Source organism: Manis pentadactyla, chromosome 14 (genome assembly GCF_030020395.1).
Source record: "Manis pentadactyla isolate mManPen7 chromosome 14, mManPen7.hap1, whole genome shotgun sequence".
In the NCBI taxonomy this organism is placed as follows: Eukaryota; Metazoa; Chordata; class Mammalia; order Pholidota; family Manidae; genus Manis; species Manis pentadactyla.
Window position 1 is genome coordinate 71036683 of NC_080032.1, and position 25099 is coordinate 71061781.

The following is a 25099-nucleotide window of genomic DNA, read 5'->3' on the forward strand; positions in this document are numbered from 1 at the left end:
CAGCCCTCCTTGGAGCCTATTAGCATCGTTTCTCCAAGAGCATTTGCTCACTTGGTGACTCTGTGTCACATTTTGGTAATTCTTGGCAATATTTCAAACTTTTTCACTATTACTCTATTTGTATGGTGGGCTGTGATCAGTGATCCCGGATGTGATCACTGGAATTGTTTTAGGACCCACAAACCATGCCCATATAAGATGAACTTAATTGATAAGTGTCGTGTGTTTTGACTGCTCTGCAGACTGGCCATTCCTCATTTTGCTCCATCTCCTCAGGCTTCCCTGAGATGCAGCAACATTAGGCCAATTAATGACCCTACAATGGCCTCTAAATGTTCAAGTGAAACGAGGAGTAGCATGTCTCTCACTTTAAAGTGAAACTTAGAAATGATTAAGCTTAGTGAGGAAGGCACATCGAAAACACAGAGGCTGAAAGCTAGGCCTCTTGCACCAGTTAGCTAGGTTGTGAATGCAAAGGCACAGTTCTTGAAGGAAACGAATAGTGCTTCTCCAGTGAAGACATGAATGACAAGAAAGGGAAATAGCCTTACTGCTGACATCAGGATAGTTCCAGTGGTCAGGACAGAAGGTCAAACCAGCCATAATCATCCCTTGAACTGAAGCCTAATCCAGAGCAAGGCCCTAACTCTCTTCAGTTCCATGAAGGTTGAGAGAGGTGAGGAAGCTGCAGAAGAAAAGTTGAAAGCTAGCAGAGGTTGGTTCATGAGGTTTGAGGAAAGAAGCCCCCTCCATAACATAAAAATGCAGGGGAAGCAGCAAGTGCTGATGGAGAAGCTGCAGCAAGTTCCAGAAGATCCAGCTGAGCTCATCAATGAAGGGGGCTACAGTAAACGACAGATTTTCGGTGTAGACAAAACAGCCTTAATTGGAAGAAGATGCCGTTTAGGATGTTCATAGCTAGAGAGGAGAAGTCAATGCCTGGCTTCAAAGCTTCAAGGAGCAGGCTGACTCTCTTGTTAGGGGCTTGTGACTTCAGTTGAAGCCAGTGCATATTTACCATTCTGAAAATCCCAGGGCCCTTAAGAATTATGTTAGATCTGTTCAGCTTGCACTCTATAAATGGAGCAACAAGCCTAGATGACAGCGCAGCTGTTGACAACATGGTTTACTGAGTATTTTAAGCCCACTGTTGAGACCTACTGCTCAGAAAAAAGATTCCTTTCAAAATGTCACTGCTCATTGACAGTGCACCTGGTCACCCAAGAGCTCTGGCGGAGGTGTACGAGATTAATGTTTTCATGCCTGCTAACACAGCATCCATCCTCTAGTCCATGGCCAAGTCATTCTGATGCTCAAGGCTTATTATTTAAGGAATACATTTTGTAAGGCTAACTGCCATAGGTAGTGATTCCTTGCGTGGATCAGAGCAAAGTAAATTGAAAACCTGTAAAGAATTCACCACTCTATATGCCATTGAGGACGCTGGTGATTCATGGGACGAGGTCAAAATATCCATGCCAGCAGGAGTTTGGAAGAAGCTGATTCCAACCCTCATGGCTGGCCTGGAGGGGCTCAAGACTTCAGCAGAGGAAGTAGCTGCAGATGCGGTGGGAAGAGCAAAAGAGCTAGAATTACAAGGGGAGCCACTGAACTGATGCAATCTCGTGATCAAACTTTAACGAATAATTTTATTCCTATGATGAGCAAAGTGGTTTCCTGAGATGGAATCTACACTGGGTGAAGATTGCTGGAATGCCAACAAACGACTTAGAATAAGACATAAATGCATTGATAGAGCAGTAGCAGGGTTTGAGAGGATTGACTCCAATTTTGAAAGAACATCTGTGGGTAAAATTCTACGAAACAGCATCTCACGCTATAGAGAAATGGTGAAAGGAAGAGTCCATTGATAAGAGCAAACTTCATTGTTGTTTTATTTTCAGAAATTACCACAGCCTCCCCCATCCTTCAACAACCATCACCCTGATCAGTCAACAGCCATCAACACAGAGGCGAGACCCTCTGCCAGCAAAAAGATTACAAATCACTGAGAGCTCAGATGGTGGTCAACATTTTTTTAGCAATAAAGTAATTTTTAATTAAGCTGTGTGCATTGTTTTAGACAAAATGCTATATTGCACACTTAATGGACTATAGTATGGTGTAAACATAACTTGCAGATGCACTGGGAAAACCAACAAATTCATTTGACTCGCTTTATTGTGATACCTACTTCATCATGGTGGTCTGGAACCCAACCCACCATGTCTCTGAGGTCTGCCTGCCTGTAAATGGAAGCACAGAGTATGTGGCCCTTTGAGATGGGCCTTTTGTACTTATCATAATGCCTTTGAGACTCATTTGGGCTGCTGTGTGTCTCTGTAGGTCATCCCTTTTTAGTGCTGAGAAGAATTGCATTGTATGAAGGTGTCAATGTGTTTATCCATTTACCCGAAGAAGGACATTTAGGTTACTTTCAGTTTGGGGTAATTATAAATAGAGCAGCTATAATTTTCATGTACAGATTGTTATGTGAACATGAACTTTATTTCTTTAAGGTGAATACCCAGTGCTGGGTCATCTCCCCCACCTAACCACCCCCAAAGTATGACTGTTTTTGCTTCTCTTCTCTCCATCTTCCCAATTTTGCCGGGAATCACAAAGGAAGTGCAGCAACCATTATTATCTTGTTATTCTGCCTGCTCATTCTTCTCATAATAACATCCTACAGCCTAACTAGGATGAAGTAGGTTATGTGTGTGAGACTTCAGACTCTGAGCAACATCGAAGATCACATGAGTGGGGGATACAAACAGCAGCCTCTTTCTTCACCCACCATCCTTTGCCCCAAAGGGTAGGAAGGTCAGAAGATAACAGAAAGGACAGACTTTCTGGAGGCATGGTCTTCACTGTTCCATGGCCCATAAAATGCTTGGGGCAGACAGGAAGAGATGATATTCCATGCTTCCACTGAAAGGGCAATTTAATGATAAAACAGTAAGTGTGGATATGTGCTATGGGCTCAAAAGATCTAGTTCAAATCTGACCTCCAACACCTATTTAACTGGGTAATTTAATAAGCAAGCCATTCAGCTTTGAAACTGAATTCCAACAATGTTCTAAGAGGAGAAATGAGGTAGAGCATCCCATTTAAAATCCTCCTTTCAAAACAGGAGGCCCAGGGTCATCACCCAGGACCCACCCCATGGAACAGCCTGGCTGTGGATATAGGGACAGATTAAAAGTCAGACCATGCACCTCCATGAAAGTTATAATCTGGGATGGAGGTGGGAGGCAAAAATAATTATTCTTACATTTCTTTATAAACTACTCATTGGATAGAATAGTGTTTAAATACATTCAGAGTAAGTGGCTGATTGCCATATACAATAATATTATAAAACATAGTTAAAGATACAGTGCCCAAATGAAGTCAGTTTCCTTCCTGGGCCCCTGGAGAACCTGATGCTATTTACTACTGCCAGAAAGTGAGTTAGCACATTGTAGGCCCTCAACACCTTAGTCATTTCTGTTCTTTGTTATTACTGCTCATATTGGTGCTGTGGTCGTGCACAGTGGCAACAGACGTAAGTTTGCACGTGAAGAAACATGCCCTTGGGTGTAAAAAGCACGGCACATCTTCACAACTGTGGGTGCCATGCTGCTAGGGCAGGAGCCCTGGCCTCTCAAGCTCATCATGGAGCTGGGGTCCCCATGACAGGCTCTAGCCGAGAGGAGGTGCTGGGGAGAATGGAGCTCTCCCCCCTCCTGTGGTGCCCCAAACAAGAGCTCTCAGAACAGAAATTACCAGTTCTTCAGATCTCTGGAATTGGGTGTATCATTAGATTTCCTCACAGGAAAGTAGTCATTTCTTCAGTATTTTATAAAATTTGGATATATGAGCCTTCATAAATATTTCCTAAAATATTTCATAAAATCAGAAAATGGCATTATAGTTATTATGAGTTATCTGAGTTTTGGTCTGAGTTAGAAGAGCTGAGCAAATGGCTTTATTCCTGTATTAACTTTACCGTGTTGTACCTGTGCCCTAAAGTCTTAGGTATGTAGCAAAGTCTTGTGTCTGGCCATGAAATATCATCATCAATACACATTTAATGTGTTTAATCCATGCATAAGTCACTGAGCTCTGAAATGAATACCTAAAATGAAATGAGGCAACAGATACAATTTCTATGGTACACTTCAGTTGGAAATAAAAATGGAAATATGATGACAGCAGCAGCTAACACTTCTATGTAAATGCAGCATGCAACTTACATATAGCAACTCATTAATCTTCCCATCAACCCTAAAAGGTAGGTATCATTACCTCCATTTAACAGACAAGGAAACTGATGCACAGAGAAGTCAGCGATTTGGATAAAATCCATCTAGAAAGTAGCAGGACAAGAATGCCAACCCAGGGTCCTCACACCTAACTGCAAGACACATCCCCAGGTTCTGTGCACATAGAAGAAAGGCTCAGCAAAAGTGAGTAGGACAGAAAAATCCAGTGACTGAGTATGCCATGCTAGCTCGCTTCTCTGCTTTATTTTAGCAGTTAACACTTTCTCATATTGTATATAGCTGCCTTTTTAATTAATTTTCTTCCCCCTCCTTTTAGAATGCAAGTGATACGATGGAAAAGATTTTGTCTCATTTGATCACTGCTGCATCTCCAGTGCCTAGAACAGTACCTGGCCCTTGGTCAGCTCTCAGTGTGAAAAAATGAATGACTAAAGGAATGAATGAATTGAATGACATGAATGTGGATACATATACTGTATAAAAAGCGTACTGCTTATGGATTAATCCATTATCAAGCAACATGAAGTCCAGCATTAATGTTTCTCAGGTCTAGTGCTATTCTGGCACCCTTGGTGAATAAGGAGTTAATTTGTCCTCATACCAGCTGAGGACATCATCTTTCCTGGCACCTTCTCCGTTTTCCCTTCAAGAAATGTATCAGATCTCAGATCCCATGAGAGCTTGTCACATTTAGGACTTGACAATGCATATGAATATTTCTGTGGCACCAAAAATGTGACAGAATTGGAGATGATGATAACATGGTGTTGAAGTGAATGAGAGGCACAAGGACTAAGGCAGTTGAGCTTTATCCCTAAGTCATCCAGTGCATGATGGAAGGCCTTTGTTGTGCTCTTCAACCTGCCCCTAGGCAAGACTATGACAAAGACGTGTCACTGCCACCCATCCACTCCACCTCACAGAACCACCTGTAAGAGCGCAAGGGCTGCTGCAGATATTTCGGGAAAGCTGCGGGTGCTTGCAAGGAGAAATGGCCTTTAAAGGGGATCTTCAGCAAGGGGTACAGGTCACCATGGAGACTGGGATTCTGGAGCTTCACTAGAAGCCCCAGCAGCTCCGATAGAGTTTTAGAGAGCATACTGAAGGTACTCCATATTCAGGGGTGCTCCAGCTGTTAGCATGATAACATGAGGTTCCTAACACCACGTCCATATCCTCGGAGTCATGAAGCTGGGCTTGGGGTAGGACTGCTGATGGACGTGCCAGGCAGGGCCTAGGGCAAGTGAGGATCCGGAGAGAGGCTCACCAGGGGACAGCACACCCCTGTTTTTCCGGCAATCGACTGGATCAGTCAATTCCAAACCGAGAAATGCAAGTGCCGCATGTGCACACACTGTCACACTGTGACCCATTTACAGCACAGCAGAACTTCTTGATTTGGTCAGTAAATTCAGCCCTGTGTGGGGGACACTCCAGTTTATAGAATGTCAGTGCCAGGAGGGCGCCTTAGTGATCCCACCATGCATGCTGTATCCCCTCCTGGGGTTCACAGAGGGCCCTCACAGGGGAGGGCTCTGACAAGTCCTCTGGTAAAGGACCTTAGTTACCCTTGACACAGCATTTTCCCAAACATATTTTGCCACGGTTACTTATTTATTTTTTTTAAAGAATATCTATTATGTCTCCCAGAACACTCATGGGCTGTGAAACACAGTTTGAGAAATGCCAGTGGAATAACTTTCTCACGGTACAGGGCAGGAAGCAGAGGCCTGGGCGGTTCGTTACCTGTCCAAGATCAATGGCCATTCCCGGTTCTGTTCCCTCCCTCCTCCCTTCATCTTGTCACCACGCCTACATGAAGCGTCACTCAGCCCTGGCACTGCAGGAGTCAATGGCAGGGGAAGGCAGATCCTTCCACACCTCAGTCCCTTAGGATGACGAGCATAAAGTATGCCTGAGGCACCCTTCACGGGCCTCCAATTACCGTGCTAACAGAATTATGTAAGGTGACTGCCACAAAAGTAAAAAATCAATGATCATATCCGGAGAGGAATGGAATTCAATTTGGCCAGCTGACTGAGGGTTAAGCCAAAAAGCCCTTTGACTCTCAACCCTTTTGCTGAAAACCATTGTAAACTACACTGATTCACATTCCTCCTTAGGGTTGCCCTCCATTCGGACATGCTCAGTGAGCATCTGCTACATGCCATGATACTGGGATGCGCTGTGCAGGAATGTAGACAGAGAAGGTCATAGATGGTTTAAGGCATTCTATTTAATGTGTAGCTGTTCCAAGAAAATCTTAGAAACTGTTTTTTTTCCTTTGAACAATTCCTTTATCTAAGCTTGTTATCATTTATCTCTTTTCCCCTATGGAAGAGGGAATGGCACTGTTCTAGTAATTTCAGGGTTGGCCACCTCTTGTTAAATGAATGAGAGGCATGTAGAAAGTGCTCAGCGAACAACTGGGTGATTGAGAGGGGTCTCACCATTCAGAGAGCAGGGCAAGACTTAGCACGTGGCTACACGGAGGGGCCTACTGTCCTCACCTACACAGGGCAGGAGAAGCTATCAGGGGCTTCAAAGAAATCAAGTATCTTGCCAAACTAGGTCCTGAAATCACTTTGTAATTTCAGATCTGCCAAGCCACAACAGCAGTACCATTTATTCAGTGTTCCTCTTAAATACCTGCTTGATTTAGATGGTTTGAGAGTAGAAACCACCCCATTTATTCAGTGTTCCTCTTAAATACCTGCTTGATTTAGATGGTTTGAGAGTAGAAACCACCAGATGAGCAAATTCTGCGACTCTGAATGTCAAACATTTATTATCTATTTTATTCTTTCTTCCTTCTCCCGACCTTTAGTTATAAACCATCTCCCAGTGTTTCTCAAATTCTATCAGCTAATACAGAAAGAAAAGTAGCAGCTTATACTACAAACACTATACGAATTATATAACTTCATCATTCATTCATTCATTCATTCACTGACTAAGTGATTAATTAGTTGGTTCTTCAGCAAATATTTGAGCCCCTATGTTGAACAGCCTCTATTACAGCTACTGTGGGTTTAGCAAGGAACAATGGCCATGACTTTTGCCCTCATGGAGAGTACAGTCTGGGAGAGAGAGACAAATAAATGTTATGAATATGTTAAATGTTAGTATGCCACACCACGGAACATATAATTTTAATGTAAGGAAAGAAAAATGGAGAGATGGATGATTTATTTTAGATCCTCTTCCAAATTTTAGGTCAGATGCTTATCTGGTGGTCTACATACAGCACATTCTGAACTTCGACCGTCTTTCAGGGACACAATGTCACTGTTCCCCAGAAACTCTTGTCTTTAACAATATCCCACCTATAAGCACCATCCTTTTTTAATCTAGCTACATTAGCTTGGTCTGCTATGAATTTTCAGAGCAGTGATTTCATGTTTGCATCAGACAAACATATTAATATTAGCTTTTCCACTTAAAACCCAAGGTATGTTTTATCCCAGGCTTGGAAGAGAGACTTTTTGTAGAATAAGCAAATGGGCTGAAAGGATAGGATTACTGGCAGGACAGCTTGTTTATGAACTACAACACATATTTGAGAAAATAATCTAGCTGGGTCTATTTCACACCTTTAAAATCACTGTCTGGGTGGACATATTTAGGAGGAAATATGTACACCAATAGGGATATTGTCTCTGCTACCTAGTACGGAAGTTATTCTAAAGCTTCCTTACTGAGTTCTATGATGGTTCTTTTAAGATACCAGGCCACCAGTTCCTTTTAATGGAAGTGTATATGTCACATACCCTTTGTGAATGGTTTACAGATAAACCAGCCTACTTTAAAATTATTCTACAAATTCCAAATTAGGAGCCAACTTATAGGATGAGAAAAAGTCTCCAGCCCATGCCAAAGTAAGCAGTAAACAAAGAAGTATCTCTTTATCAGAAAAGAGGCCCTTATGATAGGCAAGAGGGACACTTGGTGAAAGGGCAGACATGATCAGCTAGGGTTGGGAGTGTGGGGTAACTTACTGAACACAAAGAGAAAGGTCTCATTTTCTTTAATAACTCAGATGATGCAATGGAAAACATGCTCTTTAAATCTGCAATGACACTAAATTGGATTGGATGGCTGGCCATTCGGGAATTGGAATTAAACATCAAAACTAAGTCTGGTGTGATGAAAGAGGACATTGAAAGGATGAAGTTCAATTGCTAAGCACGCAGAGTAACTTTCCCAGGATGTAAAACCACACCGCCCTAAAGTAAGAAGGGCTAGGAACTGGCTTTGTTTTGTCAAGAGCCTGGTCAAAAAAGATTGTGGAGCTCTAGTGGACCACAAGCTTCATGAGTTGACAGCACAATGCTGTTACTTAAAAAGAGAGCTTATAAAGGGAAGCTGGAGAAAAATGTGGCAGGTGAGGTGGTCGTGGTGAATCCCCATGAAGCACCAGTAGGAGGGCTTTCTGATCACTGGGTGCTCTCCTCTCTAGCTCACAAATGAAACTGGGAAATCTCAGAAGACAGTTAAAGGTGAGGGGGGCAAGTCTTATGGTGAAAGATTAAAAGACTATGTTTATTTATCCTGGAAGGGAGCACCCCAGGAAACTCTTCTGTCACTATACCTCCTGTCTTATGTTTTAAGAATGGTTTGAGTGTCTCCCTCCCTCACTGGACTACAGGATGGGGACTGTTTCAGCTCATCTCCAGCACCTCACAAGTTGGGTGCCCAGGACATTTCAGGATATACTTATACTAAAATCATATTCATCATTTATCAGAAATCCAAATTTAACTGGGTGCCCTGTATTTTTATTTGCTAAGTCTGGCAAACCTACTTGGAGGGCAACTGGTAACCATCCAATAAATACTGAATTCATTGCTATATATATGCAATTTATGCTATGTGCAGGGAATAGAAAAAACTTAAATAAAAAGCCAGGCAGATATATAACAGAGGCCTTAGTTGACCCAAAGAACTGCAGAAAGGGACAGGATGCTGGTAGGAGGAAGAATCCAGGTTGAACCAGGGGCTTATGAAGGGTAGGCGGGGCTTCTGGAGACAGTTAGAGATGAAGCAGCACAGCTGTTGGTCTCTCTGATTCCAGAGCCTCTAGGCCTTAACCTTGAGCAGATAGTAGATTCTGGAACTCCTGACATAGCCTGTGCGTGAACTCTCAGCAAAGGGCTGACCAAAGGGTTAGCGGTAACAAGTTTGCACAGAGCTGTTGTAATCTTCCTATACCCTGTTCCAGTAAGTGGCTTATGGTAGATACTTAGGGTTACCTGCTGAATAAATAAATAAAGAGTAGGTGGTGAGACAGGAAAGCAATGCCTGACTATCTGGAGACAATCATTGTACTATAGTTGCATCACACCCATGTACAGGATTTGGTGCATTAATATAGCACGTGGTAAGTGTGAATTGGACAGCAGAAGTCCTAACTGGGATGAAGATGGGAGGAGAGCAACCTGGTTTGGCAATGAGAAGAGGAGCTTCAGGGACTGAAACTGCTGTACCTCAGGCTGTTCCAAACCCACATCTAAGCTGACATTCTGGGAATTTCCCAAATGGCAAGGGGTCCTTAGGGAGCATCAGTATTTCCTTCAGTAGCGACAAATTGTGATAGAGTAGCAACTATTTATGACAAGAAGAACATACCTTCTATTGCTAAATAAACTAGTTGAAGTGTGAACTAATGGTAAACTTGGGAGTGGTATACATTTTCTGGTTTCCTCAATAATTTGCCAGGAAGCTAAAGCTCTTTTCTAAGTCTGCAAGAGAGGTTGAGGCAGGAGAAGTTAGTTTTTACTTTTTCTGGGGGTAGGTAAGGACCAAAGTCTTTGGCAGTACTGAGCAGACAAGCAGAGAAGGCTTTAAGGGAAACCTAGTTTTGTAATCTGTCCACTCCTGTATGAAACTGTGGCAGGGCCCAGTGGTCAATGGGAATCCTGTTTGAAGTTACTGATCACTATCACAGTGATGGGAGACACGTGACTTAGGAGAGTTCACAGAGTTCTCACTCTGCACCTGGGAGGATGGTATGTACTTTCTCTCAAAAGACTCCCCAGGAAGCCTGCACAGAGGTGCCTGGCACCCCCGGCCCATGGCAGGTTCCCCTCCTCCAGGCCTCCTGGGGACCCAGGGCTATGCAGGGAGTCTGGAGACTGCAAGGAGACTCCATGCACCTTTGCACCTTTTCCAGCCCTGACATATTTCTTGTCCTCCACTAGGCCCTCGGCTCCCCAGCCCCCACCCTCCGCAGCCTCACTGATGCAGGTGGAGGGAGGACCGTGGGGCGGGCTCTAGAGTGGAGTAGCAGCAGTTTGTTTATGGCTTTCAAAGGCCATGTTAATCATGTACTGGAAATAGTATGGACTTGGAAATCACATACTGGAAATAATACTGGAAATGGATTTAGGCACAAACCCTGGGTCAGCCATAGGACCCAAGCGCTAACATTTGTTGAGGGGTTAGTATGCATGGGACACTGTTCTAAGCACTTCATAGGTATCATAAGTCTTTAATCAGCAGAACAGCTATAATGTAGGGAAAATTTTTGTCCCCACTTATAATTAGGAAACTGAGGCACCAGAGGAGTTTAGGAGCCCAGCCCTATCACATGCTTTCCAATGGCTGAGTCTTAGTTTCCTCTTCTGTAAAGCACAGATAGTATTTGCCTAAAAGGTTTGGGAGATGAATGTCGAGTGCCCAGCCTGGGGAATGCCACCCATGGCCACCGGTGACTGGTCCGCTCTCTGCGGCTGTAACTACTGATGTGGTTGTACGTAGTCATTACCACGGATGAGGGCCATGATGGCTAACATTGTCAAAGAGCACATCATATAAAGATTCACTTATTTTTGGCTTTAGAAGTACCATTTTTAATAGGCAGGCTCCAACCTATGAACACGCTGTCCTCAACAGTTCATTTATAAATCAGCAGTAGGAGAAACAGAAACATCATCTCCCCAGAGAAACAATACTGCAAATGGTTAGCTCACTAAAGGCAATTTAATCCCTAAGAGAGCAGAACTTCAGTGTTAATATTATTAGCTTATGTTCTGGAAACATTCATTCACTTACCATACTTCTATGATGTAACAGGCACGGTCCCAGGAGTTGAAAAGACAGAGTTACTGAAAGCACGTTGGCTGCCCCAAGGATCTCACAATGTAGTGAAGGAAATGGGCAGCTGATCAATGACTCTAGCAGAGGGTGACGGAGGTGGCTTCTGGCTACTGTGCAGGACAGGCTGGGGTAACTGGGGACATGGAGGGCCAAGGGGGATGAGTGATGTACTGGAGGGAAGAAGGAATTTCCCTGGCTCGGGTTCAGGACGAGCCCTTACACTTCGCCTTCTACCTGCACCTGCGCATCCTGGGCCTGGTACTTTCCTAGACTCCCCTCCAGGGCATCGAACCTGACAGTCCCTATTTCTCTATGTGACCCACGTCCACAGAATCAAAAGCCCTGTTTTTTTTAGTCCAAATGGATCTAATTTAGGTGTTAAGAGGTAGACTATCTTAAAAAAAGTCTCATTCACTGATTTATGACTAAACCTTCACTTGGTGTCCCCAAGATATTTGCATTTTAAGAAAGTAGTAGATGGTTTAATTATATATACAAATGTTCAAGCTAGAAGTATAAGCACATGAAAGCATTCCAAAACCAGCAGTGGTCCCTCAGAGTGACTGGCCCAGCTGTTGACTGACTACCTTGGGATCGTTTTGTTCCAGTGATTCTGTATTCTTCACTGAACCGCACAACTCTCAGAGGCCACAAGGACGTCGTGTTTTCTTTTTTTGTTATGTATACATGTAGCTCAGGTGAGTGCTGGTACCACCAAAGGACGGGGTGGTGGCAAAGCGGCCTTGTGTCGGGGTCATCGGGAACCTGTCGGAACTCACCCTGGAACACGGGTGTATCAGATGATGTGTGATTTTACATTTCAAACCAGAAACCGGAGTTGCATTAGAAAGACCATTCAGGAGGAGCTGGAACCTGCCCAGCTTCCCCACCAAGCAACTCCTGCCCCACTCATGTCACCGCCCTCAGCCACCCGCTCTACCATCCCCAGCACAGAGGACCAGGGAGACAATTACATAATTTAGTTAAGAGCTTATTTTTGAAGACTGGGTGTTGAGAGGTGAGACTGTGATTCCAATTCAAGAGGAGATTCTTAAGTGCTGAGGGCAAAGCAACAAGGTGAGGCCACCCAGACAGGACAGAGTCCTCACAACCATGATGACTGAGGAATAAACTAACTCTTCCTCTGCATGTAGCAGTTTCTGAATGAATGGACGGCTCAATGGTATTTTCCAAATGAACCAATCTCCTGATGTGAGTTCTCAGTGTGTGTTGACTTCCTCCTCTGTGTGGTTGGTCATTTCTGTGGACTGTGCTTGGTGGCCTGAGCTTGCCCTTGACTGCAGGTATTCTGAAGATCATGTGGGACAATTATAGCCACACCTGTCCCCGTGCTTATGGTCACCCATCATGTCCTGCAAAATGTCTTAATGGTTGTCAGATGACAGTGACAGTTCAGGAGTCAAGCTATTCTGTCTGTACTGTTTGGACCCCAAATCATCCTGAATCTTGCCAGTTCTAGTGGTGACCTTCATCTCAAGGTCAAGTCACACCAGGGCAAAGGGCACTCTGGGAGCTGGCATTGACTCTGCCTCTGCCTCCATCTCTGCTGGAAGCCTTCTCACGTTAGCATCAGAGGGGTAAGGTGGCTCCTCTGGTGGCAGGGACTTCTCATTAGCAACCTGGCAGCACTGCCATGCTGAAGGCTGCATTGTTCCTCAGCATTTGAATATCAGTTTGCATAATGAAGCAGGTGAGAGTGCCTCTGGCCTGTTCAGGCAGCCCTGATTGGCAGAGAGAAGGGAATTTGTACATAATTGGCCTCAATTAATTTGACGTGCTTTTATAAGAAGAAAAGGAAAAAGCAGAAAATTGCTCAGTGCCCCAAGTCAAAGACACATCTGCTCCTTCTGTGGTGTGTGTGTGTGTGTGTGTGTGTGCGTGTGTGCATGTGTTTGCAGTGATGGGTGGGTGTGTCATGTAATGGCAAGTGAGTGTGTAACCTCGTGTGTGTTCAAATGCATTTTTTTTTCCCTGGGAGCAAGAAAAGGCTTGCTCCCCAGAGGTTCCTCTGCCAGGAAGATCCACAGCTGCAGCGTCCTTCCAGTGCAATGCTGTTAGCCATCTTGTTCAATCTGTAGATGAGGCCACGAGGAGCATCATCAGACATCACAGCATTCTTTGTTCAGCAGCAGGGTGACACCCCGCTCAACATCTCTTTTGTACTCAGTCCAAAAAAGGCTGAGTCCAAACTGTCTCAGGGTCTTCCAGCAATTGGTTCTTGCAAGGAAATGAACTGGCTTCTAGTTAACTCGGGACATGCTGTGGTTCTAGTGATAAGCTGGCAGAAGTGCAAGGAAGGTTCAGGAATTAAGCATGTAGCAATTTTAACATCAAGGTGGTTTAGAGATGTAAGCTACTCATGGTCTACGTGCCAAAGTACTTCAGAAATAGTAATAGACTCTTCTTGTTTTATTTTCCTTCTAAGATGAGGGCGGAGGGATGGAGTAGGTACATTTCCTTCCCCTTCAGTTCTTTCCTGTCTGTTTCTTGTCCCCTAAAGGGAAGGCTCCTGAGAGTGGGACCTTTTCTTTTCTGGCTGGATTAAATACATACTTTGGTTACTTCCCAGAAGAGGGAAAACATGGTGCCCTACATTCCATGTCTCTTTGATTCATTTATCCAGTCAACCCTCATTAAAGAAGTGGTTTTTAAAGGTGCAAGGGGCTGTAAGTTGAGAAACAAAGCTAACAGAGCCCTTGCTGGAGACACTCCGAGACTTGAGTGGATCAAGTCTCTTCCGGGTTCATGAGCACTTACTTACAGCCGGGCAGTGGTTCCCCCCACTCTCAATGGGCCTATGGGGGCCATAATCTCCCCCTGGAGAATCCAAGAAGCCAGGCCAGAGAGGGACCCAGGATGGGGCTTCAGGGGAGTCTGTGGTCTCAGGACAATGCCTCTAGACACACAAAGAAGACAGAGACTATGGCAGAGTAGTAAGTCAGGATGTGCAGGGCTTGGAGTCAGCTGTCCATAATCCAATCTGACATCTCACTTCCTGCTGTGTGACTTCAAGAATTTGTTTAACCTGTGTCTGACTCTCCTCATCTGTAACATGACATCAATATTAATCTCAAAGGCTGGGCATGAGGGTTAAAATCAGCAATAAATGTGAAGAGTCTAACAATTGACGCATAGTGTATGTTCATGAAATAATTCAATAAATGTTCAACAATAAGGGCAGAGAGAAATGGGCACATTTGGCCGAATGGCTATCAGCTGGCTGGGAAATAAAAATCACCGTGAAGTCAGCTCTTAGAGATCCTGGAGTCTAGCTCTTCTGCCTGGCCTGGGGTGGGGTGACAGGCAGCCAGGGCAGGGCCAGGAGGGCACTCACCCGAGCGGCGCTCTAGGGATCCCGCCTGATGCTCTAGGCGTGGCCGGTGCCCAAAGCCGACTCTCCTGCTCGTCAGGCAAGTCCACTGGTTCCCTAGAGTCGCAGTGAGCATGCTGGTCGGCAGCTCTTTGAAAGCGGCCGGTTGCCGACATCAGTCCCTTCAGTTTCTCCACCCATGAGACTCCCTCCAGGTATTTCTATTTGTCTTGCCTCATCCTGAGCGGGAAGCCCTTTGGCAGTTTAAAAACACCTTCCTCCACTTCCAGCCCAGACCCACTCCCTCCTTCCCACATGCCCTGCCCTGGACTTGAGGGTCGCGGACCTGCCCCACCAGTGCTGGGAGCCTGGCCCACCCACCAGGTGAGCCGCTTGAGCCCACCCTGTCATCCTCTGTCTCCTCAGGCCTGGGTCAAATGCCAGCCTCTTCTGCATGCTAACTGCAGGGCTGAGCACCAAGCTGCCCACATGGTCCCCGCAAACCTCCCCTCAAAAGGAGTGAGGGCAGTGGGAGCAAAGGGGCAGATGCCACAGCCCCGAAAAACTGCCCCGTAAAGGTGCTTGCCCGCACCCCCTTTATATCCTGAGGTTTTCTGGCTGCCTCCTGGCAGGTCCTGCCAGATGGTCCTGTGCTTTTGGTCCCAGCTGGACGGACAGAGTCCTACTCAGTTTGAATGGGCTCCGCAAACGACTGATATCAATACTCTGCTCCACACCAGCCCACCCCGGGCAGCCACTCTTTCCTGCATCCCCACAACACAGTAGATCTTTCTCGAACTGACTGACCATATAATTTTTTAAAGTGAGGACCCCTCATCTTCCTCCTGCTGACAGCCGGGGCTGCCTGCCCCTTGAGGGAGCCTGCTTGCCTGCTTGTTTTCTTCTCACCAGTCAAGAAGCTCTGAGGTAGCCAGGGCCCCTGATGCTCTGGATCAAAGCCCCCCAGGTAAGACTGGCTTAAATACCAGAGGAAATGTCTGAGACGATGCTTCACAGAGCAGGAGCCGTCTTTCCATGGCTCTCTGTGACCCCTGCTGGGGAGGGAAGCTCCACATGCAATGGCAATCTGAATGGTTGGGCTTCCCCAGCCTCAGGCCCCATTGGACCCCACTGGCCCTTGCACATGCCCAGCTATGAAGAGAGCTTCCAAAACTGTAACAGGCTGCACACAGTCCACTGAGACTCTTGCCCACACTTGCCGCATGATGAGGGCGGGCAGGACACTGGAATGCAGAAAAGCTGAAACCCCCACGAGAGCCCAGAGCCAGCCGGTGCTGCCATTTTCACCATGAAGACAATTCTGACATCTCTAAACCCTGATTCATTTTAGGCCTGCTGCCTTGGGCCACATATAAATTTTCATGGCTGCGTTAATTTGTCTCGAAGGACTCGAACTTAGTTGCCCAAGAGTGAAACACTAATTCTTAATAAATCCTCAACCCATATGCCAAGATTTAGTGAGTATATAAGAGCTTAGCCCCCTTCAAATAAACATTTACTTCTAGTTTTCGTTTTTGATGAGAGAGAAAAGGATGCTGAGGAACTCTCTCATTTTTCTTTCATGTAAATAAACATCAGTGAGAATGAAGAAACTGCCTTCCACAGACAGCTAAACGGCCTGGGTCTCTTCTCTTAGAACCAAAGACTTGGCTGTAAGTAGATCTGAACTTCCGTGGGAGCCCCCAGAGCCACTTGCTCTTCCCAACCTGGGAGACACAGCCTGACTGAGGGTGGAAACCAGACAGATGGATTCAATGATCCTCCAGTTCAAAGAAGAGCCTACTAGCTTCTCCCACTCTCAGAGCACCCGAAGATCAAGTACAGTACAACAGGCTACATGCCTTGATTTTTGTTAACAAAACTTGTTTGTTGCCTATGGCTGGTTTCCATCTGGGCCAATTCAATTCAATTCAGGTGGAGAAACTGTGAATTCATGCTCATACTAGTTTGCAAAGTTGCAAAAGTTTTAAAAATGTTATGGCTCCTGCAAGGCTTCTAACCCTCTCTCCCTGTGAGGAGGTGCACCTTTCTAGGAAGGGTCATTCAGAGTAGATCTAGCCCAAGATTGAATTCTGATGATTTTTTTTCCTTTCTTTTTCCTATTTCCTTCATTTTGTTTTGTTTCATTACACAAAAAGATGGTTCCACTAATACCAGCAGAATGAGATAAAACTTTCTTCTTTTCCAAGTAAGAAAGACAACCTTCCTCATATCCATTCAGTAAAACTTATATTCTATGCATGTGGGACACTTGGGTGCCTCACACAGCTCTGTAAGCATCAGGCGCCTAATTACCCAGTTCATTGTTACCTTTATGTAGTTTTGGCAGATGGATATACAGCTATATGTGTATGTGCGTGTATGCACATATATATACATCTATACACATATGCACACACATAAATATATGAGTGTGCATTGCTGTGCAACAAGGAACATATGTTTGTCTACATGAAGACAGAGGACATTGATGAGAAAAATATCACCTGTACTTGATGATCAAATAAAGTCCCTTCCAGTTCTGTGATTTGAACAATGCCACACAATCCAAACTATGAGAGGGGTGCATTAGTAGTATTTCCCCCAGGAAGGAGCTATGGAAATGATACGTTGTCCAAACACATGTCCTCAATCCCCTCCGACAACAACAGTGCTACTAAGAGGCCTGGTAGAAGGTGATGTGCAAACGTGCACACAAATAACAGACCACATACTGGGGGAAACCAACAGTAACCAGGCTCCAGGGCAGAGCGAAGGGAGCACACAGTGACACTTAGGATTTTTATTGTCTCCCTAAAATTCATCAGCACGAAGCTCCCTCTGTGTGTACAGCACATCTCTGCAAACCTCCAGTGTGACGTAGCTCTGTTCTTCTGAGCAAGGGAAATTAAGGAGAGGAGAAACGGACATGGATCTTGCTTTTCTGAGAGAGAAAAGACCCCAGGAAAGGGCTGGGGGAGGGTGACAAAGGAGGCTGAGAAGAATAGGAGAAGCCCCAAAACCTAAAGGGTGCCATGAGCTCAGAATGCAGGAAGTAAGGGAAGTCACAAAGGCCCTGTGTTAGTTTCCATGGCTGCCGTAACAAATCACCATGATGTGTGGCTTAAAACAGTACAGATTTCTTTCTGCACGGTTCTGGAGGCCAGAAGTCCAAACTCAAGATGCTGGCAGGACAGTGCCCCTCCAGAGGCCTTGGGCAGAGCCCGCTCCTCGTCTCTTCCAGCTTCCGGGGGCTCCAGGCATTTCTCGTGGCTTCTACCTTCTCATGACCTTCTTCTCTTCTGTGTCAAATCTCTCTGCCTTTTCCTGAAAAGGTCACTTGTCACTGAATTTAGCATCGCCCTGGATAATCCAGGATGATCGTATCTTGGGGTCGTTAACTTAATCAAATCTGCAAAGATCTTTTTTCCAAAACAGGCCAACATTCACAGGTTGTAGGGGTGAGGATGCAGACATACATTTTGGGGGACCACCATTCAACCCACTATAGGCCTCAGCAGTAGAGCCGAGGTCACAGGCGAGGGGGAAATCATGGGATGTCAGGAAGCACGTGGTCATTCAAGGAGGGAGCCTGCTGGGGGAAGATAACTAGGCCATTCTCAAATGAAACTAGAACAGTAGTGAGAGCCGACCCTGGCGACAGACCCGGGGTGCCAAGCCCTAGGGCTCTGTCCCGGGTCCATCTGGATGGAGGTCACCCTGGCAGGAATGAGGGAGACTCACTGCTTGGGGCAGCAGTCTGTGTACAGGGTCAGGTCGGTTCTGCTCCTTCAGGGACCAAGGGCAGGTGTCCCCTCCCCTGTCCACGCCTGTCCTGTGCCCGTTGACTCCCAGGGTTTTGCAAGTTTTCTTCTCTTGTTTCTTCCTCCAGAACTGCTCTTGACACACTGCCACAAGAGGACCAGTTGCCTGACGGCTCTGCAGGGCTCCCATGCAATAGATCCCACCCTTCTCTTGCCCATCTACTTGGAGATGCATCCCAGACCCTCATTTCCAGCTCCCTCCTAGTCACGCCCGCTGGTTTCCGTAGTAAGCTGTTTTGGTCCCATTATTCCATGATTTGACCAAGAAGGTCTGGGCCAGCATCAGAGTATGACAGATCAGGCTTGAGGTCGCTGTCCCCACTGGCTTTCAGCCTGAAGTTAATAAGGCATGGAAAGCATTTGTACCGTGGAAAGCACGGCCCATTTCCTCGAGCGTGCTCAAACACCACCCAGACATTACACATCAGTGTAGCTGTGGCATAAACATGCTTATCACCAGGCTGGTTTTCTTCCCAGTACAGACAGGCTCATTTGTGTGCACACTAATTTAAAAGTCATACACTGCCTGTGTCCCAGAGGATGTGAGGTGACCTCCAGGCCCTGTGGGACTTCTCAGAAGCTCAGCATGATCATCATCTAGCAGAGCTACAGGGTCTCCGTCAGTTGTTAGAGGGCCGCCCGGATCACACTGTCAGTGAAGCAGGCAAAGATGGCTGCCCTCATTCACTAGATAAGCACCTTTTTGACATTTCAAACTTAATAAAGTTCCTTGAGGAAAAGAACTGCAAAATATAACATAGGTATATGTCACATGGGTGATAAAATGTGTGAAGCAGGATGCAGCCAGATACCCTCGAGAGCCCAGGGACCAGACGGCAGCCTCCCGTGACTGTACAGCCTCTGCCTCCCTGCAGGCCTCCTTCACCCCGCGGCCCCATACCTGACCCTTCTTTCTCCTGCTGCCACTCCTCCAACAGCAGCTTAAAGCTCAGGGTCACAAGTCCAGGCTAAAGTCAACATGTAGGCATTAGCCGTCCCAAATACTGGAAACCACCAGTATTCTCTGTTTAAAGTAATGCATCTGGAAGACTTATTTAAAAAGTGCAAATGTCAAAATGCTATCTAAGAATTATGGATCAGTTAATCAGATAGCTACTTTTTAGTAGAGGAAAAGGATCTCACTTGTTATACTTTAACAAGGTCGAAGGGCAGGTAGGAAGCAAAGAGAGTGACTGGATAAAGCAAAGAGATCTGAAAAGGGTGACACACTGTTTAGGCACTACAGGGAGCCAGGGACATCAGAGGGAAGATTACTTAACTTCTCTGAGCTCCAGTCTCCCCATCTACAAATGAAGATATTAATAGCACCATTACATAAAATAAGCTATGTAATGTATTTGGCATTATGCCTGGTTCGTAAGAGCTGAGAAATGTTAACAGAGATATTACTGTTGCGGTTATACTAATAATAATGGTAATTGTTATTATCATCATCAGGAATAGTAGTAGAAGAAGTAAGAGTAGTTTGTTGGTGATAGCATGCTGTGACCAGAAAAGGGCTGGGTTAAGTGGAACTGATGTGGAAAGTCACTAAATCACAGGAAGAAGTGGGGGCAGAGATGGCAATACTGAGTCCTTAGCTGTCAGAACTTTGTCTGGGATTTGCTACCATGGAGGGGTAGCAAATCTGGCAGAGTGATTTCAGAGTCCAACACATAGGGACTCAAACCATGGCTGTGTCACTTGATAATGGGCGACTTTAGTAAAGTCACTATGTCCTTATCTGCACAAAGGGAAAAATCATACCTGTATGAGGTTATCCACATAACATAAATGAACCATACATCATGTGCCTACTGCCCAGCAAATGTGTCCCTTCCTCCACCTGGCTAGGCTCTCTGCCCTCTGTAAGGTAGTTGGCAGACTGTAAAATGAGAAATCCCTCTGAAGAGGTGAGAAATATGAGAATTAGCATTGTGTGCTCTTTGTTAAGAGAAGAAACATGTCACCAGCTTCCTTACGTTCTCCTCCCACTGGCGGAACTGATGGAATGTACAGTAGGGCTGCCAAATGTTAGAACTTGGGCCCACATTTAGTTACAGCATGTAGCAGAATAATTCTGAATGCACTGATGTAATATGTACTAGTGCAAAATGGAAGCCATCCAGTAAAAAGGAGCCCAAAATAGGTTTCACGGAAATTTCACTCTGAACATTCTGATTTTGTATCTTAACATAAATGATATCTGGGAACATTTTTCTGCCGTCAAGTTGAAGGTAATTTCTTAAAGATACACAAATTTTAAGGCTACAAATATCTTCCCATCATCACTCCAAGACCTTTACCATTTGACTTGAGTTAATGGAAAATATGATATCCATGATCATCAGAACAAGCTTAGGAACGCTTCTCCATTTTAAATGTTACTTTCCTTGATGAAAATTTAATTTCATTGAAAAAGAATCTTCAAAATCACCTCATTTCTATTCTCAACGTTTTTGTTTTGACAACTTGCCTCTTTCTTTTTCTAAATGTATAGAACACACTTCCTCTCGTGCAAAGGCAGTCCCAAGACTTTGTTTTCTTGAGATGTTTTGAAATAAAATTAATAAGAATTTTGGCATCTTAAGTGCACTGTCAGAAAACTCTCTTTCTGATTTACATTAGCATAGCTGACACTGATACGCAGTTATATGTCATTAGTTACTTAAACGTTTTCTATAATTATGTAAATGATGTTGACACTTTCTGGCAGGATGCTTACACTTTACTATTTTGTCATTTGCAAAGTTCCAAAATGTATCCAATAACCATTTTCAAATATTCTCAGATTAAACAGCTGTTAAAGGGTTCTTGCTCTCTGGCTGTTTCTTGGCCTATAGTTCTTCCTCTACTGCTCTGCACAGGAGGCTCTCAAGTAAATACACTGTCTCTCCCTCTCTCCCCATAGACTTTAATGAAAAATAATAATTAACTTATGGCCACTGCTCTGTGAGGCTCATGGTCAGATTGGGGAGATGCAGTCAGGTACAGGTCACGGATTGTTACAGCACAAAGTGGAAGACAAGTGCTACAATTAGTACGAATGACTGCCATGAAAAGGAGAGAATGGCTAACTGTCCAGTGAACCAAGGAAAGCTCCCCAGACAAAGTGATCTCTACGCTGGGTCTTGATATTTCAGTAGGAGTTTGAAGAGTAAGTAAGTGAGGAGAAGCACAGGAGAGGCCTGGCTGGGAAGAAGAGTGGTCAGGGAGGTTCTGGAATGCAGGGTGCATTGGCTCATGAGACTGAAGGGCTGGAGCACATCGGAACCACTTGTAAAGGCCTTGAAAGGAACACTAGGAAAGAAGTCATCTTTATTCTCTAAGCAATGGAGCTGCTCAAGTCCTTTAAGCAAAGAACTGACGGGATCCAACTTCTCAGAACATAACCAACATGGTGTGGAGGACAGACCGGGCACAGACTCTGTGGTTTAAGCAGCCTAGAATGATGTGTTTTTCCAAAACCACAGACGGGAAAACAATCTCTTATCATCTTCAATATGCTTAAAGAGGAAATCACTCAGTTGTTGCCAGGTGGCCTTTGAGGGTATGAAAAAGATCAATACAGTATCTGAAGCAATTCTCAGAGACATGCGAAGAAAAGAATGGGATAAATATGATGGGTCCCCATTTAACAGTCCAGAGCTCCAGGAACCCCTGTGACCCACCATGCCTCTGCCATAGCCTGATGTGGAGACGGTCTGCCATGCCTCTGGCAATCCACATGTGGGGTCCATCCCCCTTCGGCCACATGTGTGGCTGGGAATGGGCATGGTTCACACACCTATGCCACATCCAGGCACAGAGTCCTAAGGAAGTAGTTGTACTTAGCCCCACTACTGTCTGGGTTATAAAAACAGACACCAAACTTGTTTGTAACAGAGGGTGAAACGAGGTCTCTCATTCAAATTTTCTGAGTCAGGATCATAATGATGAAGGATGTTGATGAAAGGACAATGAAAAAGAGAAAGGTGTAAAAATGAATTAAGTAATAAATGCATGAATATATGAATAAATGTATAATAAATCATGAGCAAGAAGAGAGAAGTAAATGAAGGCTAAAAATAAGGAAGAAAGAAAACAACACAGGTATTAATTTTAAAAATAAGGAAGAAAGATGAAGTAAAAAGACAAGTTAGAGCAAGAGATAATATGAAGAGGTGAACTAAGTAAATGATCCATAAATGTATATTTTTATTTTTTAATTTTTTTAAGAAGCTTATCCTCCCCATGTGCTTGAGTGTTCTTGATGAATAGAGAGGAACAGATAGAGAAATCAGAACCTAGCCCCCAAAGAGACTATCTCTTCCTTTTCACTCACTTCAAACCATTTGCTAAGTGCTTAAGGTTTTGTCTTGGGGAAACCTAAACCACGTTGACAATCATTAACTATCTGACCTATCTAGTCTAAACACACACCTGTCTGCATCTCATAGCTTTCCCATCATGGTTGGCTACAAAACATATCATTCTAGGCCACAGAAATCCCATTTTCTAAGTCTTAAGGAAACACAGAACGGGAACTCTGTTGTAAGTGGAAGTCTCCAGAATTAGGTGGGGTGTCCGTGAGCCATCGGGACCCTCCCTGCAGGGAGCTCATCTCGCCAGTCTTGGGCCATCTCAGTTATTATGGCTTCATCTCCCACAGAAACTCTGAAGTTTCAGGCAGACCTAGAGAGTCAGATGTTTTGCACATCCTCAGCCAGAGAAGTGGAGACCTGTTCCTTCCCCTGTTGGCACAGGCCAGCAGGGAGGCTGGCAACTGGTGTGGGGGCTGCTCATTCATCAGCACCACACAGGGCGACTAGCATTCAGGAGCAGTTGCTTCTCTTCAGGGCACAACATGAGCGACCCTCCTGCTCAGCCCTGGGAACACACCAGCGTGCGCAGGAACAAAGGGAGAGCCCACAGCCAAACTCCACTGGGAGGAAAATGAGGGCCGTAATGGGCCAGCACCTTCCGTGTGGGTGCACGGGGCGGCCCTCTAATAACACACCCAACGGCAGCCCTGTGCTGATGGGCCACCCAAGCATATCCAACAAGAGGTACCACATAGTCAGAAAACCGCTACCCTTATTTGCAGCCCAGGGCGCACTAGTAACAGGCTTTCACAAATCAGAAAGCAAATGTAAAGTACTATTATTTCAGTAGGGAAGCAGATTTCTGCTCCCATGTCCCAATTTAAGGAAACATATGACAGAACCATTAATTCTAAAGATTTAGAACATTAACACGTACATGAGAACTCCGAGTATGGCTCAGCATGGGATGGAGCAAAAGATGAGAGATTTCAAACAGTTCTCTTACCTTTTTGTCACTCAGGCCAGAAACCTGGTCCACATACTCCTCTTGGATCATGAAGGCAGCTAAGTTGGCAGTGTAGCTGGCCAGGAAGATGACAGCAAAGAAGGCCCACACTGACACCATGATCTTGGAGGTGGTCCCCTTTGGGTTCTGCACGGGTACGGAGTTGTTAAACACCAGACCCCAGAGTAACCAAATAGCTTTGCCGATGGTGAAAGACGGGCCACCTGGCTCTGGCATGATGAAAGGACAAGGACAGAAAGTCAAGACAGAGTTGCTGGCTCTAGAAACCTACAAACACACAGAACAGGCAAGCTCCTGCTCAGAACAGGAAACCCTGTAAGAGGCAGGCCTTTTACAGTCAGTGTTGAAGTGCAGAGCTTGTGCTTCTCTTCTGGGACCCTCAGCAAGGCAGAAGAAGTTCTTTAGGAGAAAAACTGAGGCCTGGGGTGTGTGTGTGTCGGTGGGGGGCATCTTGTGCCAACTAATGGTTACAACTCAGCTGGGGCCCTGGAGGAGCCTGCTTCCTGTCCCCCTGTATATAGACCCTCAAGATCACATCAGAACTGAATGACAAAGGCGAGTATCCCACTCTCCTCACTTGTGTTCTTATTACCATTGTTCCTAAAATTTGTATTTGTATCTATCAAGAATGCATTTCAACTTCAGAAAAGGTCCACAAGAATGTTGTGGGGTCTTTTTCTACCATTGTCACGGACCTTCAGTATTCACACTGGGTGCTGGAAGGCTTTGAGTGCACTTTCTCCTAACCCTTCTCGAGCTTGTAGCACTTAGCACTCAATGTGTCGAAGACAGCTTGACCCTGCCCCAATGCCAACACCTCCCAACTGGCGTCCTATAGTAGCAGCTTCTGTGTAAGACAGTATTAGGAAGCCCAGGGACAGAGTCATAGAGCCTGGCTTTACCACCCATGACTGGGGGCAGAAAAGGTGGACTGTCTTCAACTTCTCCCCACCCAACCTTTACACAGGTAGGGCCAGGGCTACTGCTCATACATTTATTGTATGACCTCACTGTTTTCTCTGCAAAATCTTGCCTGATGTGTAGGTCTGCATGCAGCCCCTCCGCTGTAGGAGTAAACATCTGCCCACACAGTTTTACAGCCCATTAGCACAGGTCTTATGAGGCTCTCTGTGATCCTGCTAGCATCTGCCCAGCTGACTAAATCATCAGTGGGTACACGTGTCGAGCCTAGTGTCTAACTGTGCACACACATCTGTGCATGTGGACCTTATTTCATGGAACAGAT

General features: G+C 45.3%; 1 protein-coding gene across 1 annotated transcript in view; it reads right to left on the reverse strand.

Annotated features, from left to right (window-relative positions):
• GRIN2B (glutamate ionotropic receptor NMDA type subunit 2B) overlaps nucleotides 1-25099 on the reverse strand; it is a 380223-nt gene that overhangs the window by 17019 nt on the left and 338105 nt on the right. The window contains exon 9 of the mRNA XM_036909334.2: nucleotides 23833-24062. Coding sequence (XP_036765229.2) covers nucleotides 23833-24062 — 230 coding nt within the window. The remainder of the gene's footprint in view (nucleotides 1-23832; nucleotides 24063-25099) is intronic.